Source organism: Acipenser ruthenus, chromosome 7 (assembly GCF_902713425.1).
Source record: "Acipenser ruthenus chromosome 7, fAciRut3.2 maternal haplotype, whole genome shotgun sequence".
In the NCBI taxonomy this organism is placed as follows: Eukaryota; Metazoa; Chordata; class Actinopteri; order Acipenseriformes; family Acipenseridae; genus Acipenser; species Acipenser ruthenus.
This window is the reverse complement of record NC_081195.1, coordinates 9,053,314-9,068,869: the sequence shown is the minus strand read 5'-3', so window position 1 is coordinate 9,068,869 and position 15,556 is coordinate 9,053,314. Positions and strand designations below refer to the sequence as shown.

At 43.7% G+C, this 15,556-nt stretch overlaps 1 protein-coding gene across 3 annotated transcripts; it reads left to right on the top strand.

Moving 5' to 3' along the window:
* The first annotated feature begins 976 nt into the window (after positions 1–976).
* LOC117415492 (nuclear receptor coactivator 4-like) lies at positions 977–15,402 on the top strand. 3 transcript variants are annotated; one of them, XM_034025941.3, is made up of 10 exons: positions 977–1,245; positions 7,928–8,063; positions 9,016–9,156; positions 9,495–9,583; positions 9,875–9,983; positions 10,701–10,808; positions 10,960–11,079; positions 11,464–12,651; positions 13,134–13,226; positions 13,566–15,402. In XM_034025941.3, the coding sequence occupies exons 2-10, from the start codon at positions 7,935–7,937 to the stop codon at positions 13,569–13,571; spliced, it is 1,983 nt and encodes a 660-aa protein (XP_033881832.3). In that variant the 5' UTR covers positions 977–1,245; positions 7,928–7,934; the 3' UTR covers positions 13,572–15,402. The 3 variants fall into 3 exon arrangements, with proteins under 3 accessions (XP_033881832.3, XP_058882277.1, XP_033881833.3); XM_059026294.1 differs by lacking the exon at positions 977–1,245 and adding an exon at positions 2,773–2,881; XM_034025942.3 differs by lacking the exon at positions 977–1,245 and adding an exon at positions 4,097–4,556.
* Positions 15,403–15,556: the final 154 nt, after the last annotated feature.

Genomic DNA, 15,556 nt, shown 5'->3' with positions numbered 1-15,556 from the left:
AATAAAAACAAGATGAAATGGAATTCATCAATGTTTTAGTTAAAGGTGATGATGAGAGTGTCCTCAGTTTGAAGAAGACCTTTGTTTTGGTCCGATTTGCAAACAACGCTGTTTTAGACAGAGGGTTCTCACTTTACGTGTTGAATACATCAGCTGTGCAGGTGTTCCCATAAATCAGGACAGATTGCTTGCAATGTGCTCATTGACCACTGGAGGGAGACACAGCACAGCTCATAAACCATGTACAGTAGAACCTCTATTATCAAAACTAATTGGGACAAGAGGGGTGTTATTATTATTTATTTATTTATTTATTTATTTATTTATTTATTAGCAGACGCCCTTATCCAGGGAAACTTACAGTCGTAAACAAAGTTAGGATAACCGGATACTATTGTGAACTAAAATGACTGCAAACTTTACATCATTTATGTCATGTCCTTGACCGGTGAAGTGCTGTACTATTGGTTCATTCATTTTTTTATTTCTAATTAATGAAAGTTGGTTCTGAATTATTTGACATAAAGTTGTTCCAGTCTCTCCAACATATTTTATTTCATCACATTTTTCACAGGCTATTCCATAAAAAACATTGCTATTTTACAGTAGGTATTAGTTTTTAGTGGATATGTGGTGTCCTTATGTTTAATTATATTTTTACTTGTGTCTTATTTACACACTTTACATGTACTAGTGCAATTATTCGTAGAACCTATTTTGTCAATTATTCTTTTATGTTTACTGTGAACTAAAATATCACCTAAATTAGCTTCTCTTTTGAATGCTACAACTGGGACCTTAAAAAATACTTTTTTCAATTTTTCTGAATTATGTAGAATCCGCAAGCGTTTCCAAACTATCTTAGAAATATTGGGCAAATATTGAGCATGTCAGTGGGTTTAATTACAGAAGAGGTCAGACTCAACTGAACCATCTTCAAGTTTGTACACTCAGTGAATAAACCCGGGTTCAAACTCACGCACGGATGAGCCGGCACCGCCGCGTCTCGCGAGACCTGGTCCGGGAGCGCCAGTCATGCCCTTGGTAGCTGCCCTCTTGTCTTCTCGCGAGATCTCACTGTGGGTGGCCGGATTGTTTCACAGACGAAACTTTCACAGGAAAAAATAAATAAAATCACTAAAATACACAAAAAGAGCCGGAACCGTGAGATACCCGCCACCCACCGGTCTGAAACTACTCCGAGAATCGCGACCCGTATCCCTCATTCCAACCGGGATCGTCCAGGTAACGCCGTTACAAACTCACTAACCGAGGAGGGTGGACTGTCCGTGTTTTAAATTGTTTAAAATTATCAGTTATCTGCGGTAGGATATTGTTTTAATTTTTGTCCACATTTAAAGGTAGTGTGGTATTGTGTGGGGATTTTGGGGGTGCGACAGTTTGGGAATCCATGCACTGACGCTGCCTGAGAATTCAGTTGGAATTGTATTGTTGTCCCGGCTGATTTCTTGTGAATCCTGGAGATCTGCTGGTTTAGCAAACAGGAAAGGGACGCGTATATAATTTAGCCTTCTGTATCCAGGCTATAGTAAGCAAATCAATTGACAGTCCAGTTCTTACAATACTCCTAGTTTTAGCTTTAGGCAAAAATACATGCTCCTGGTACTGCAGTTGGGAGAAAATTAATTGAAATATTAATTATATTTTTTTTAATATAAAACTCCCTGGTGTATAACTGTTTAATTTACAGATGTGGCTCATACTTGGGTAATGCTCAAAAAAGCAGCACAGTTTACCAGCTATAGTTAGAAAATAATTTGGGTATACTGTGCATGTCTATAATTATGAAAATCCATGCTTTTGTCTGAATACCTGAAGAAGTGAGTGCTTGTCCCAGCACTTTGGGGTGCGCCAGCTCTGTCTGCTAAACACCCCTGCTGTTCATGTTCCTGTAAACAGCAAGAATCACTCATTAAAACAGTCCTGCTGGATTATGTGGTTATCATCATTATTATATTAAACTTGTGTTTGTCTTTGACATGTACAATCCTGCAGCTTTGCTAATATTGCATTCCCCAAAATGCACATCAGCAGTGTGGGTGATACTGTTCCTGAGCAAGTGCAGAGCATAGTCTCTCAAAAATAGGTTACAAAATTGGACAAAAGTTTTGATGAGCCCTTAAACAGAAAGACAGATAACTTCTCATGGAGACGTTTGTAATAACCGTCAGTGTCTCTTAGTCCTGCAGTCCACACATCCATCTAACACGGGGATTGATCTGAAGGGTTTGAAAGCCCTCTGGTTCCTTTGCATTGGCAGCAGACAGATTGACCAGCTTTAACTGGGACTCTGGCTTGGCCCCAGTCATGATTGCTGATTTGTCCTCAGCGCTCACGCTCTCTGACAGGGTAAGTGAGGAGATGAGTGTGCAGCGAGAAGGACAGGCTAGAGAGGGCTGGTGTCAAACGGCTAACAGCAGAAAAGAACATCTGTAGGCAGAAGGGAAGGAGAGCTGTCAAGCAATTATACTGACAGGCATGTGTGGGAGGTCGGTGACAAGTGATTTTAAAAATGACAATTCTACAAGCTGTGTGTGGTGTGACTCATTAAGCTTGCAGTAAAAGCTGGACTGGCTCAAACTGCTTTGCAATGGGAGTCTTTAATAATAATCTGTTAGGCAGGCAGTCAGTCCCAGTTTTATATTGGGAATGCTATGAGATTGGGTTTGTGGTGCCGATGGAAATATCCAGTGGATAGACTGGCAGACAGGTCTAGCTCATGCGTAGGTCAGATTTTACAATCGGGGGTGTGTTCTGTATTCCATTGCCTCTCCTCTCGTCTGTCGGCAAGGTGCTGCAGCGACTGGTGAAAGAAATGCCAGAGAGGAGGAGGAATGACTGTGTGCTACCAGTATTACAGGTACTCGTGACGCTGAGCTGAATTGTATTGTATTGTGTTGGCTGCCCCTTGACTGTGCTGAATTGTATTGTACTGTGTTGTGTTGTGTCAGCCTCCCCTTCAGTGTGCTGAATTGAATTGTATTATGTTGTCAGCCTCCCCTTCGCTGTGCTGAATTGAATTGTATTGTATTGTATCGGCCTCCCCTTCGCTGTGCTCGAACAGCCGGAAGAGCTCTTCTATGGAAGAGGGTTAGATGAAGGGCAGTGAAATGACTCCGCAGCAAGCAGCCGGCTGCACAGCGTTTCCAGGGTCCCACCATTCAGAGAGGAGTAGTGCCTTGTGTAACAGAGACAGGCTGAGATTCTATTTGAAGGGTCATATAAACACTACATGCTAAACATCTAGGGGGCATTTACATTGAACTCTGGTCTAATAAGGCTGCTGTATTGAGGTCATTTGACTTGGCTGTATTCTGTGCTGCTTCCCCTCAAGTTTCATTACTGGGGCTGACAAAAAAAATTACCATTTCACCGCCACATGGTTTTAAGCTTTTGCAAGAAGTAACGCAGACCATGCATTTTGTACACTGCTGTATTTTAGGATTGTCTTTATCAAGTTTTGTAGTGGCCATTTTCCCAGTGAAAACAAACCATTTTGCTGCGCTCATATCTGAGCTAGATACCTATATAATGGTCCGTTACACTGTTTTTTTTTTCACTTTACAACCACAAATGTTGTTACTTTCACATTTTCAAACCAGTCTACCTGTATTTAAGCACCTGTGTGCATTTTGTTGCGGCTGTCTAATCCCAATATAGCAGACAGATTCTTGGATTCTACCCTTTCGTTTTCTTAGTCACAAACATTCACAGTGTCGAGGAGATAGTTCTGGTTTTCGTTTCAAAATGAAACCTAGAGTTTGGAAACTAGTGCGGCATTTAGTCTAGTGCCATGTGCTCAACTGAACTGAATTGAACTGTGTTATTTCTGGGTACCGTGTGTTTTTTTTTTTTTTTGTTTGTTTTTTGTAAAAAAAATTCCTAATAGCGGTTGTTTACTTTTTTTGTGGTTCTTAAGTCTTTTGTACCGCTCCGCGGTGGTGTACGTGCGAAATGAAGAGCTGCTTGTGGCGGACGGGGAGGTGGGCAGGTTAGGACTATATAAAGAAGGATAGGAAAATGATGTCACAAGTGGGAGGAGTTAGTAAACAGTGGAGCATTTCTGGAGCCCGTAAGAGCACTTTAACAGCGCACTCGCAGTGCTTTTAATTTATTCGCGCTTGCCCTGGCAAAATGTTTCTTGACATAACCAATCATTAATTCGCATAAATAACAGTCAGCCACTTTATATTAACGATATTTTGTATTGTTATTTAAAAAATACGGGTATATCCTGACGCTGCAACACAGCATCACCGCAATGTATTCATTACAGAGTGGGCTCCACAAATGGCGCCTGTAATTGAGTACCGAAGTGCATCACGGGATTGACTGTCCTAGCCTTCTTTATATAGTCCTCGTGGCCGGTTGGTACGCGGCGTGACGTGACGTGACGTACACTAAATCGTCAGAATTTCCATAACTAGAGAGGAGGAAACAGTGCGACAGAGAGAAACGGACGCAAACCAGGACAATATACCGGCTCTGTGTGTGCCTTCAAATTACTGGGAGAGATCTGTCGGACTGGAAATAAGGTGGGGGAAATATTTTTAAATGTTAAAATAACAAGAAAGCTGTCTCGCTAAACTGTGAACCGTTTTATGTGTTATATACAGCTTCACAAACAGAAACCCGGCGTCTGCTTGCTATGTAGGGAGAAAGACAATCATGATTTGTGTTATTATATTTTATTTATAAGATATATTTTAAATGTTGAGATTAAAGATATGTTTTATTCTAGTACGTTATTATTACTTATTTAGCAGCGACCGTATTGTCTGTTTGTATGTTAGATACCACTACTCGCGTACAGTAAACTTCTCTCCCGCACGTATGGCTAAGTTAGTGCTGGATTGCTGTTGCAATGTTTTAAAAGATATCAAAACTGCATATAACTAGTGTTGTCAGTACAATAATTGTAAAGTTATGGGGTGTTAATATGCATTCATACTTTGTTGGGGTGATGCACGCTATATTAAAATCTATAGATTTTCCTGCGAGGGTTTTTGTTAAGCACTTGTGCGGTGCGTGGCATGTGAAAGGCGCAGTATATGTAAGAGTATTGCAGTGTTCGTGTATGGTGCTCTGCACTGAATGATAAAGGGGTTCAGACGGGTGCAGATAAGGAGCTAGAGAAGGCGTTTTTAAGATAGTTGTTGTTACTGGTATAGTCACACTACAGGGGTTATTTTTCAAACTTGGTAAAATAATAATAAAAAGCCGAATCACATTTTGTACATGCCTCAGCAGCATCACTAAACTGAGCAAAGTACAATTATTGTTAATTAAAAAATCGTAGCTGATTTAGGATTATATGAAAACTAAAAAGTTAGTACCTGTTTTTCTTGATACGTTGTATACGGTTTTTTCTCTATTTTTAAAACTTCTGTACCTCTCACTGAGTTTTCTGTCCTGCCTGGAGGTTTCCCTTGCTACTGTACTGCAGCATCTAAATCTATCCAGTGGGCATACAGCAGCTATAAACTTACTTTATGAAAAGTCTTCAGATTTTTAGTGTTGTGTTTCTGTGTCAGTTTGGACGAGATGGAATAGTATTGTTTCTCTCTAAGTTACTGCTCCTTGGGTTCCACCTTCCTTAAAATACACTCGCTGCAAAGCACACTTGAAATATACACTGCAGGCATGGAAATACCATTCCCGTTTAGACAGGGAGGGATCTGGAACATCTTATGAACACCACATTCACTCACTGTGCACCCCGAGTATTTCACAACTCCTCCGTGTATCTGTCTGTTTATTTAGGGCTTAGGGGGTCCTTAAATGTTCTCAATCGTTTGCAGGGTCACTCGTTATTTGGGCACAACAGTTACACTCTGAAACATCATGTGTTTTGTTTTTAATTGTATTAGGGTTTGATGCTTACAAGGCAAGGGAGCAGCAGCACAAACACTTTATGAAACAAAATGTCTGAAAACTCAAGAGAGTCCTGTTCAATGCATAATAAATGTACCATACCTGAAAGGTGAAAATACTTTAACAAAATTGAGAGTTTCTCAGTTTTTAAACAGAGGCTAGGAGTATATGATAGTTTGCTGACAATCCCCATTAAAAGGGTCCCCATTGTTTGAGCAAGGACTCCCAACTAGACAGTTAGAAAGAAGCATGCATGGTTTCTTTTCTTAAACTAATTCTGTTAATAATGCTGTAGTAGTGTTGTTTTTTTATCTTTTAAATCCACACATAATGACCAAGTCAATCAAGTAAAATCTAAAAAACTTCCATTGCAGGGACTTTATTTTAGACAGTATTTCCGTGTGTGTGGTTTTGTGTGCGAGTCATGAGATCATAGTTTTCTCATTGTCGGAGAACAGTGAGTTAATGTGTTTTGAACAGCAGAACGCCCCTCACACAGGTGAATCTGTGGTTCATACTCATCCAGCCCTTGTTATTCCCGTGTGGAAACAGTGATGTGTTTGCAGATTTTTATCTGAGGACTGCTATCCATAATCACAGGTTTCTTTTCACCAGTTAAGCCACAGTGCTACACAAGAGCCTGATCCTGTCCTCTTCACAGCCGGTGATGACAGAGCCACTGAACTCAAGGAGGGCGTCATTATCTCCTCTCCCTCCGCAAAGTAATGGAACAAAGACCAGTTCGAGCTGAAATCACAGGCAATCATGGTCATTTAATTGGGAGCGGCATGTAACCAACCACAGAACACCATGAAAACACTATTTCATTATTAACCTTCATTAAATCCAGAAGGACCAGGCTGGTGTGGTGTGGTGAGGTGATGACACAGGGCTATTTTTAGGAAACCTTACAAGCATGTTTGTTTCCAGAAATAAGTAATAAGAATACCAGTGTCACTTCTCGTTTGGAATATCTTTGATTGTGGTTTGAATGTTCGGCTTTCACAGATCAGCTGGGTGAGCACCTGCTTCACTGGTGAGCTGAACTATTGGTGTGAGAAGACAGATAGTTAATAGGAGTTTTAAAAATAAATACATACTTAAAAAAAAAAAATGGGTGGAAAATTATTTAGTAGACCTGAGAGTTGACAAGGTGACAGTCTCAAGCCTGAGTGTTTTAACATGTAAGCACAAGCATGTTTACAGTACATGCAACCAAAAGGATCCATGGTAAAAAATATGCTGGTTATCTGACTGTAATAGAAGCTCTTGTTTCCTTGCTAATATAGAACGACTGTAACCAACTGTACAGATACTAATTAGCCAAATCGGTGGGTTATTCTGATTCTAGAACAGCCTCAATGAAACTTATACACTGGCCCCTCTTGCAGTTCTTCCAATTCGCTTTCTACATGTTGCTCTTCGTTGACTATATGGGGTTTCTCGTTTTCATTTCCTACATTTTCTTTTTCATCCATTTCGGTTTGATAATTTTCACATTGGTTGTCACTATTATTACTTTGAAAATTAGTTATTTTTTTAGCAGTCATTTTAACGTTTCAGCCTCTCTAAGTGCTTCAAACGGAAAACCCACCCCTTCAATTCTCTGGTTGGTTAACTGTAGTGCCAAGATGTAACACAGCAACACACCTGTCATGTGGTTCCAATATTTATTTTCACCCAGTGCATGTAAGTGATCTAGTCCGCTAGCAGCGCAATCAGTCCTTATCATTAAAGGCACAGTAGCATCTGCAAAAGAGGTGGCTTGAGGTTTTTCAGCTGGGCGGCGACAGCCACTTAGAACCCGGGCTTTCTGTTGTGAGTAACAGTAGTGCCGCCCTTCCACCTGACTATCCACTGTAGGCATGCGAGTGACTCCCTGTCTTCTGTTTCTGTGTGAAGGACTGGGGTCTTGATGAAATACTAGCCTCTGTTCTTTATTCAAAAAGCTTTTATTTTTTTGTGCGCAAGTGGGTGTACATTAGCCTGTGTCGTTCATGACTCTGACTGCTGCCCGTGTTTGTCCCTGCAGTTACAGAATGGCGCCCCCTGTAGACGAGTGTGAAAAAGACACCCTGAGGCAGTGCCTGCAGGCGCGCTCCCAGCTGGAGACGGCCATCGCTGCGGTGACCAGGGCGGAGCTACAGCTGCGCGACAATGCCAGAGAGGTGAGGGATGGGTTCCAGGGTGTGTGTGAACTCCCAGGAAATGAGATTACATAAATATATCAAGATAAAACTCATGCAGACCCACATGATGAGGTAAGCAGTTGTTTGTCTGCGGAGGGGGGGACAATTGGGGTTCTCATTTTTCAAAGTGTTTTTTTTTTTTTTTTTAAACCTGAAGGTATACACACACACAATAAGTCTGTTGCATATAAAAACTCTGATGCATAGTGGTTGGAAATCTGCCTCTGGGAGGATAGTGCAATATTGAGAGGGGCATGTGTAAACACACTGAGAGCCTGAGCCCAGCCCTGCTCAATATAAGCTCAGTGTTTCTTCATTTCATGGATAGCCACTCTGCAGTCAGGCTCAATAACTTCTTGTAGTGGGTTTCGGCTGTGGTGTGTGAGTGTGTTAATCCCAGTTCTCTGCGGTGTGGAGTGTGAGTTAATCCCAGTCTATCCCTGCCTGAGCCGCGGGTTTGTTAGTAATCTGAGAAACATCCTTCTGCCTTCTGTGTGTGTTTGTGTAATCTGCACTGCAAGAAATCTGTTACAAGACTGCAAATTTCATTCAATACAGGCTCAGCAAACAGCACTGTCAGTAGGTGAATGCTCAGCTCTGTGTGTGTGTGTATTTTAAGTAATGTAATAGGTCCATTTGACCATATCTGTTATATCACTTACAGTTGGACCCTGTCTTTTGTATTAGTTAATATGTCTAGATGACCCTGTCTCTTATGGTATAGAATATTGTGAGCACTTTGGGAGACACAGGCACGTAAAAACTTTCACAGTGTGCTCTTTACTCGGGATTCCCCTGTCGGGCAAAGTGGAGGATTCCCAGCACCTGACTGGGATCTCCGGGCAGGGGGGGGGGGGGGCAGTGAGCGAGTAAGCCAAGCTTTATGTTTTGACTCCCTGCAGTATAGTGACTGTTATTTCTCAATGTGCAGGTGAAGTCCGAGCTCCACAGCTGTATCAGCCGGCACCTGGAGTTCCTGCGCTCTCGTGAGGTCTGGCTGCTCGAGCAGATTGAGATCATCCAGCACCTCAAAGAGGAGTCCCTGCAGCAACAGCTACAGCAGCTCCACTGGGTGAGTGAGTCTCACTGAACTGATCTACACTACTGTACAGCTAGAGCAGCTCCACTGTGTAATTGAGTCTCACTAAACTGATATATACTGTACGGCTAGAGCTGCTCCACTGGGTGAGTGAGTCTCACTAAACCGATCAATACTGTACAGCTAGAGCAGCTCCACTGGGTGAGTGAGTCTCACTAAATTGATCTATACTGTACAGCTAGAGCAGCTCCATTGGGTGAGCCCTGCTCTGATCCACACTGTACTTTTAGTCTGTCTGTGGTTCAGATCAGGCTGTCCCGTGTCTCTGTTTCAGTTAGTGTCTAATTGTCCTCTGTCTCTATCTGTTTCAGCTCCTGGGTCAGTTCAACGTCGTGGTTCAGCAGCTGGAGAGTTGCAACAGCAACAGCCTGGCCAACCAGATCACCAGCTGCCTGGAGAAGTAAGTGTTGCTCACTGGCTCTGTCTGTCTTTGAGAGGCTAGCTGGCTGGCTGTCTGTGTGGTTCTTCCAAAGACCACACATTGGAAAAAGGCATAATGTTGTTTTTTTTTATATATATAAATTTAAGTTGTTTTAAATGAGAGCTCTTAATACAGAAATATAAAATGTAGGCACAACTGTCCAGGTAGTGTTGATCCATCGTAACAATGTGGAGTTTAGCACAGTAAACCTGCAGTTAATGAGAGTCAATTAAAGGCCTGCAGAATGATAGCCCCTGCCTACCTCCACAGATTGTCCAGTCTGAGTCTGAACCCTGAGGAGACCCCTGAGATGAGTTTCCAGGCTGACGCCCGCTCCCTTCGCCAGGCCATCACCTCCTTCGGGACCATCGCCACTGAGGTACGACGCACTGAACCAGGGTGGCCCAAGGGGTGACATGATGTGCGTCACAATGTGCAGGTCGAGGTGCGACGTGCATCTCCGTACATGTGATGGTCCATCAAATTATCCTTTAATGATGGAATATTCTGTTAAAACAGATTAAATGAGACAGGGAGAGTAATGTATTCATACCAGCTATGAAATCCCCTGCTAAGGGGATATAGTGGAGGCAGTCTCATGTACGTACATGCGTATGTCACATGTCATTCTTCCATATATTTGGAGAACCGCATTAACGTTATTTAGACTGTTGGTTTGGGTGATATTCTCTAACAATCGCCGTCAACCCCTCCCTGAATCTAGTGACTTAGAAAAAGGTTAAGATCAACCTACATTTCAACAAGAAGTCTGTTTATTGTAAGTCTTTCTTGTCAAAGCATTCCCCTGATCCCTTGTAATGCCCTGGGGTTGGGTGGGTGGGCAGTCTTGGTAAGCATGGTTCCCATGAGATCAAATTCATTGTATTTTGCAACAAGTAAAAAGGCTGTTCTGTTCCATTTCAGTGTTTTATTAAACACAGAAAGATCAAACGACTCCTCCCAAACTTATTTTTTGTATTGTAGTCTAGTGTATAGTTTTTGTTCAGCTCTGCTCTGTGTAGGGATGTAGGACCTGTAGCCTGTAGAAGTGTGTCTTCTGTGCTTCTGAACCCTGGTTTATATTTTGTGTCTTCAGGAGATGGAGTGCCTGCCAGCGGCTCACAGTCCTCCAGAGAGTTCCGGGCCTTTCCTCAATGCCTGGCTTCTGCAGCGCTGCCCTTTGGCCCCGCAGCAGCACAGCGAGGTAAGAACACCCTTCTGTTTACATCATCAGAGCAGTGCCAGCCTTGCAAACACAGACATGGTTTACAGCATCACAACACTCACACACAGACACACACTCTCTTTGCGTATATCCTCACAGCAGTACTATCTCTCCTATCTGTGTCCTGCAGAGAGCCGAGTCGCTTGCAGATTGGCTGCTGGGGAGCCGCCCTGTGACAGTGTGCCCTGCTGGTTACCAGTCAAGCACCGACCCCCAGGACTGGCTGCTGAGAGCGGGGGAGAGGGGACAGGTGAGCTGGGAGAATAAAGCAGTGGGAGGGGGAGAGGGTGGAACTGTAGACGAGGGAGTGGGGGACGGGGTGATTGATGGAACAAGTGGGGGTTATCCAGTTGGACATTCTTTGCGCAAGTTACTAGGAGTAGCTCAGTCTGGGGGGAGTGGAGTTACCACTGAACACTGAATGGTATGTAGAAATACTATACAAAGTTACAGTTCTTCTCAGTGACTTCAAAAATATTGTCTCAGTGGCTGTAATTTTGTATTTAAAGTTGTGTATCTTACTGACATACCTAAGTTTATTATTATGTTTTATACTTTTTCATGTAGCGTGTTGTAAACTGCTGTATGTTGACGTGTATCCCTCACTGACTGACTCCCTCCCACCCCCACCCAGGTTCCCCCACCTTTGGCCCACTTCGATTTCGAGGCGGCCTGGGGCCAGCTCCGTGACCTGGAGGCCTGGCTACTGCAGGACACAGCGCCCCCTAGGAACCGCACCCTGAGTGACATCAGCACCACCAGCAGCTCTGCACTGTCCATAGAGAAGATAGAGTCGGAGCTGAACGACAGCGAAAAGGGAGAGAGAGAGGGGAGCAGAAGCAGCAACAGTGTAGACCTTAATGACTGGCTCATCACCCCCAGTGCAGTAAACATGAACTACACACACAGCAGCAACACCCCCACTGGAGAAACGGAGAATAACAGCAAGAAGAACCAACAAGTTCTCATCAGCAACCTCTTCAGACCCTTCCATGAGACCTTCTCCTCCAGTGATTGGCTGCACAAGACTGAAGGGAGGTGTGGCACCTGCTGTGTCCCCAAGACGGTAGCAATCGAGATCGAGAACCTGGGAAACCTCAAGTGTCTGAAGCAGAGTCCCTCCTCTCCCATTCTGGGCTCTGCTGGCCAGGCCTGGCTCCTGCAGCAGCACCAGCAAGCTCCTCCTCCAATCAGAGTGGAACAGGTGTGCAAGGCCAACGAGCCATGCAAGAGCTTCTCGGAGTGTGTGTGCGAGGAGAACTGCGGCAGAGAGGCTCTGCGGTCCTGGCTGCTCAAGCAGGAAGGGCGAGACAAGAATGGGGTGCCTGCTGCCGCTGACAAGAACGGGGGTAACCCGGACCGCGTGGAGGTCCTGCTGGACAGCTGGCTGTACCCCAGCAGAAAGGAGGCCCCCTCCCCGTCCTCCCCTCTCTCTACCTGGGTCTGCCCCTCCGCACAGGGCCAGGAGAAGGCCAGTCGAGAGGAGCAGAGCTCGGAGTCGAAGAACCCCTTCCACAGCCCTCTGAGCTCCCAGTGCTGGGTGCAGCCCCACTCCCAGCCGCAGTCTACCCCCCCTGCAGAGCAGAGCCCCTTCCACACCCCCCTGTGCTCAGAGAGCTGGGTCCTACCCCAGTCACGCTCCCTCTCCCAGCCCCAGTCTACCCCCCCTGCAGAGCAGAGCCCCTTCCACACACCCCTGCGCTCAGAGAGCTGGGTCCTACCCCAGTCACACTCCCTGTCCGAGCCCCAGCCTGATAAGCACAGCCATTCCGACACAGCGGCTCCGGAAGAGGACAAGTGGCTGCTCCGCAAGAGAGCTCATGTGAGTGCACAGTCCGTCCATCTTTGAGTCTGTCTGTCTATGTCGGTCTTGAATTCGTTTTTTAGTTTGTGTGTGTTATTTTTGCAATTTAATGAATCAGGTGAGGGAGAATTGCAGATTCAAAGAGACTGACACAGCTCTGCAAGAGAGAGAGAGAGAGAAAGAAACAGAGCGCACCTCATCGTGTCCGCCTGCCATTCAGTCCTGGGCCTTTCAGTAATACAAGTGGAGACTGTGTGGTGTTTATTTTTTGGGTTGTGAATTACACTAATGTATAAGTTGCAACCCCCCCAGCATTTTTTAACTAGACGTCTGGGAAACCCAGTCCTCCAGAGCTGAAAGCTTGATTTCACCTACTGCTACCCAGCCCCTTAATGAACTTGTTTAGTTGAGAGTTGCTGTGTAGTGTTTTTTTTTAGCTTCTGTTTTGAAGTTCATCCTGTTTCTCTGTTAGTAATGGTGCCTTCTGTGTTTGATTTCAGGAGCGATATGGACTGCCTTCGGTCTGCGACCTGTTTGCCTGCATGAAACTCAAAGTAGATAAAGAGCAGTGGCTGTACAGGACACCTATACAGGTGAGGGGGTACACTGGTCCTTCAGTGGTACTCTGATACAGAATCGAGCTGCGGCTTCATGTGAACATGAGAAAGTAACGTGCTGCTTAGCTTTGAACGCTTTATATAGTTAGGCTTCAAACTGTTTGCAGTGAGTCTGAAGATAACTTTGACATAAAAATAACTCAATCAGTAAAAATCCCTATTAGATTAGTTCTAATTCATGTGAACGTTGTGTGTGGTGGTGGTGGTGTTCTTGTGTGTTTTTTTTGTTTGTTTTTTTAAACTAAACAAAGAACAGTTTTTAAACCCTTGAAAAATAAAACGGCAGACTGACTGTTCCTCTGTGTTGCATTGCAGATGTGAGGTGTCCCAGAAAACCATCCTGCCAAGATTTGGGGAGATTTATGCAGTGCCACCTCCTAATGAAGAGCCACTCAATCGCTGCTCGACGCACACATTTACCCGTGGCCGCCTCTCGTCTTCATCCTCCTCCTCTGTATCTGTCTGGCTGTCTGTCTGTCTCTGGGCTGCAGTATCTCCTTTCCTACTTGGTGTAATGATCTGCAGCTGTAAGCAGGAGGAACAGGACTGACCCTGCTGCATTGTGTTCCCAAACCAAGGGTCCAATTCCAGATAACAAAGGGGGGTGGGGGACGTAACCAGAAGGGGAGCACAATGGTAGTTGACTCCAGTCCTGCAGTATCACCTGCAGTCCAGGGTTTTGTTTCAACCGTAAACTGAATGTTGTGAGTGTGTCCCGTCTTGTCGCTGAGGACCCGAGGACAAATTGCACATGTAATACCTTCACTGTGGAGGGGGTGATTTGCCCATAGTGGGATATAGGCCTCTGTCTTAATTATCTATGACAAATCTCTAGTATCTAGTATGTGGACTGTCCAGGTTTTGTGTGCTGAGATGATGATGATGATGGTTATTATTAATAATAATAATAATAATAATAATAATAATAATAATAATAATAATAATAATAATAATAATAACAGCCACATTGGGCTCTAATACAAAAAACAAAATGATAGTTTCAGGGCCCATAGTACTGAAACAACCCTTCTTGAGAATTTTTTTTCTTTTAAATTTCTTTTTTTTTTTTTCCTTTTTTAAAATGTGTGTCTTGTGTGGTTTCAGGTTGATGCTGTGTTTTTATTTTTCCTTTTAATTTGGCTTTTAATTCTGGTTGAATTTCCAGCCGATGTCGTCAGACTGCCGCTGTGGTTGTTAGTTCAGTAGGGCTGTGAAACTCTGACATGCATTCACTGTTCCCTTTGCAATCACAGAGTGGACCAGCCTAACTGCACTGATATCCCATGTGGCACGAATACTGTGTAATTGACCATGGAAAACAGGTCAGATACCCTGCAGGTAAAGCCAACTTCAAGCATATTGGTGCTTTAATGAAAAGAGGAACAACACGTCTTTGAGTAAGACGACCATTTTGAATGGGTGTTTTGGATGCTGTGTTGTGCACATTGGGCATAGCAAACCTCCAGAGAGCATGTAGGGGATTAGTGCTCTCTCTAGTAACCTGATTGACAGGCTCCCTCATCAAGGGTTATTATAACTTACCGATACAATGCAATGTCCAAATTGTGACTGGAGTGTTTTCCCGGTTTAATTCACTGAAGCGTTTTGTTTCAGTATTCTCTGTTGCCACAGTATATGGTGCTGATATCGGTCTACCCAGCAGAGTGCTAGTTTCTGTGTAATCTTTGTCCTGTTGTGTTTAAACACCAGTCAAGTCACTCTCCCTGCTGGGACCCACACACTTGGTAGTGAGAACAAGATCTGCAGTACCCAGTGCAAAGTCACTACAGCTCAACACTTTGCTGCAGAGTCCGTTTGTTTAGATGAATGGATATTCCTGTTGCCCCTCTAAACTCTTCCTAGTCTTTTTGAAACAGTCATATCTATTTTTTGAGTTGTGGGGAACAGCATTTTTGCCTTGATTCTTTTAGTTTTGAGGGGTAAATCCCTCCTTACTCCATGTTTCTTTGTTGGTGTAAAGTGTGCAGCAAAGTATTGAGCTGCCAGACCCTCCTTTCCTCTGATTGAACGTCCTTTATCATCCTATATAGAATAAAACCTTTATATATTATATTGCATATTCATGTTTTAACAGCTGTGATCTAGGTATATATATATTATTAAACTCAATAAAACATTGAACCAAAATCAATACCTGCATGCTTTTCTTATCTGCTTCTTTAGAAAAAATAAAAATAACCTCAAACTCACCTCTCATAAAATGCAGCTGTTTTAAAGAATGCTGATAATGTTTGTTTTGCAATATATGTGGTTACCAATTGACAGGTCTGTTTTTTGCAGATCTG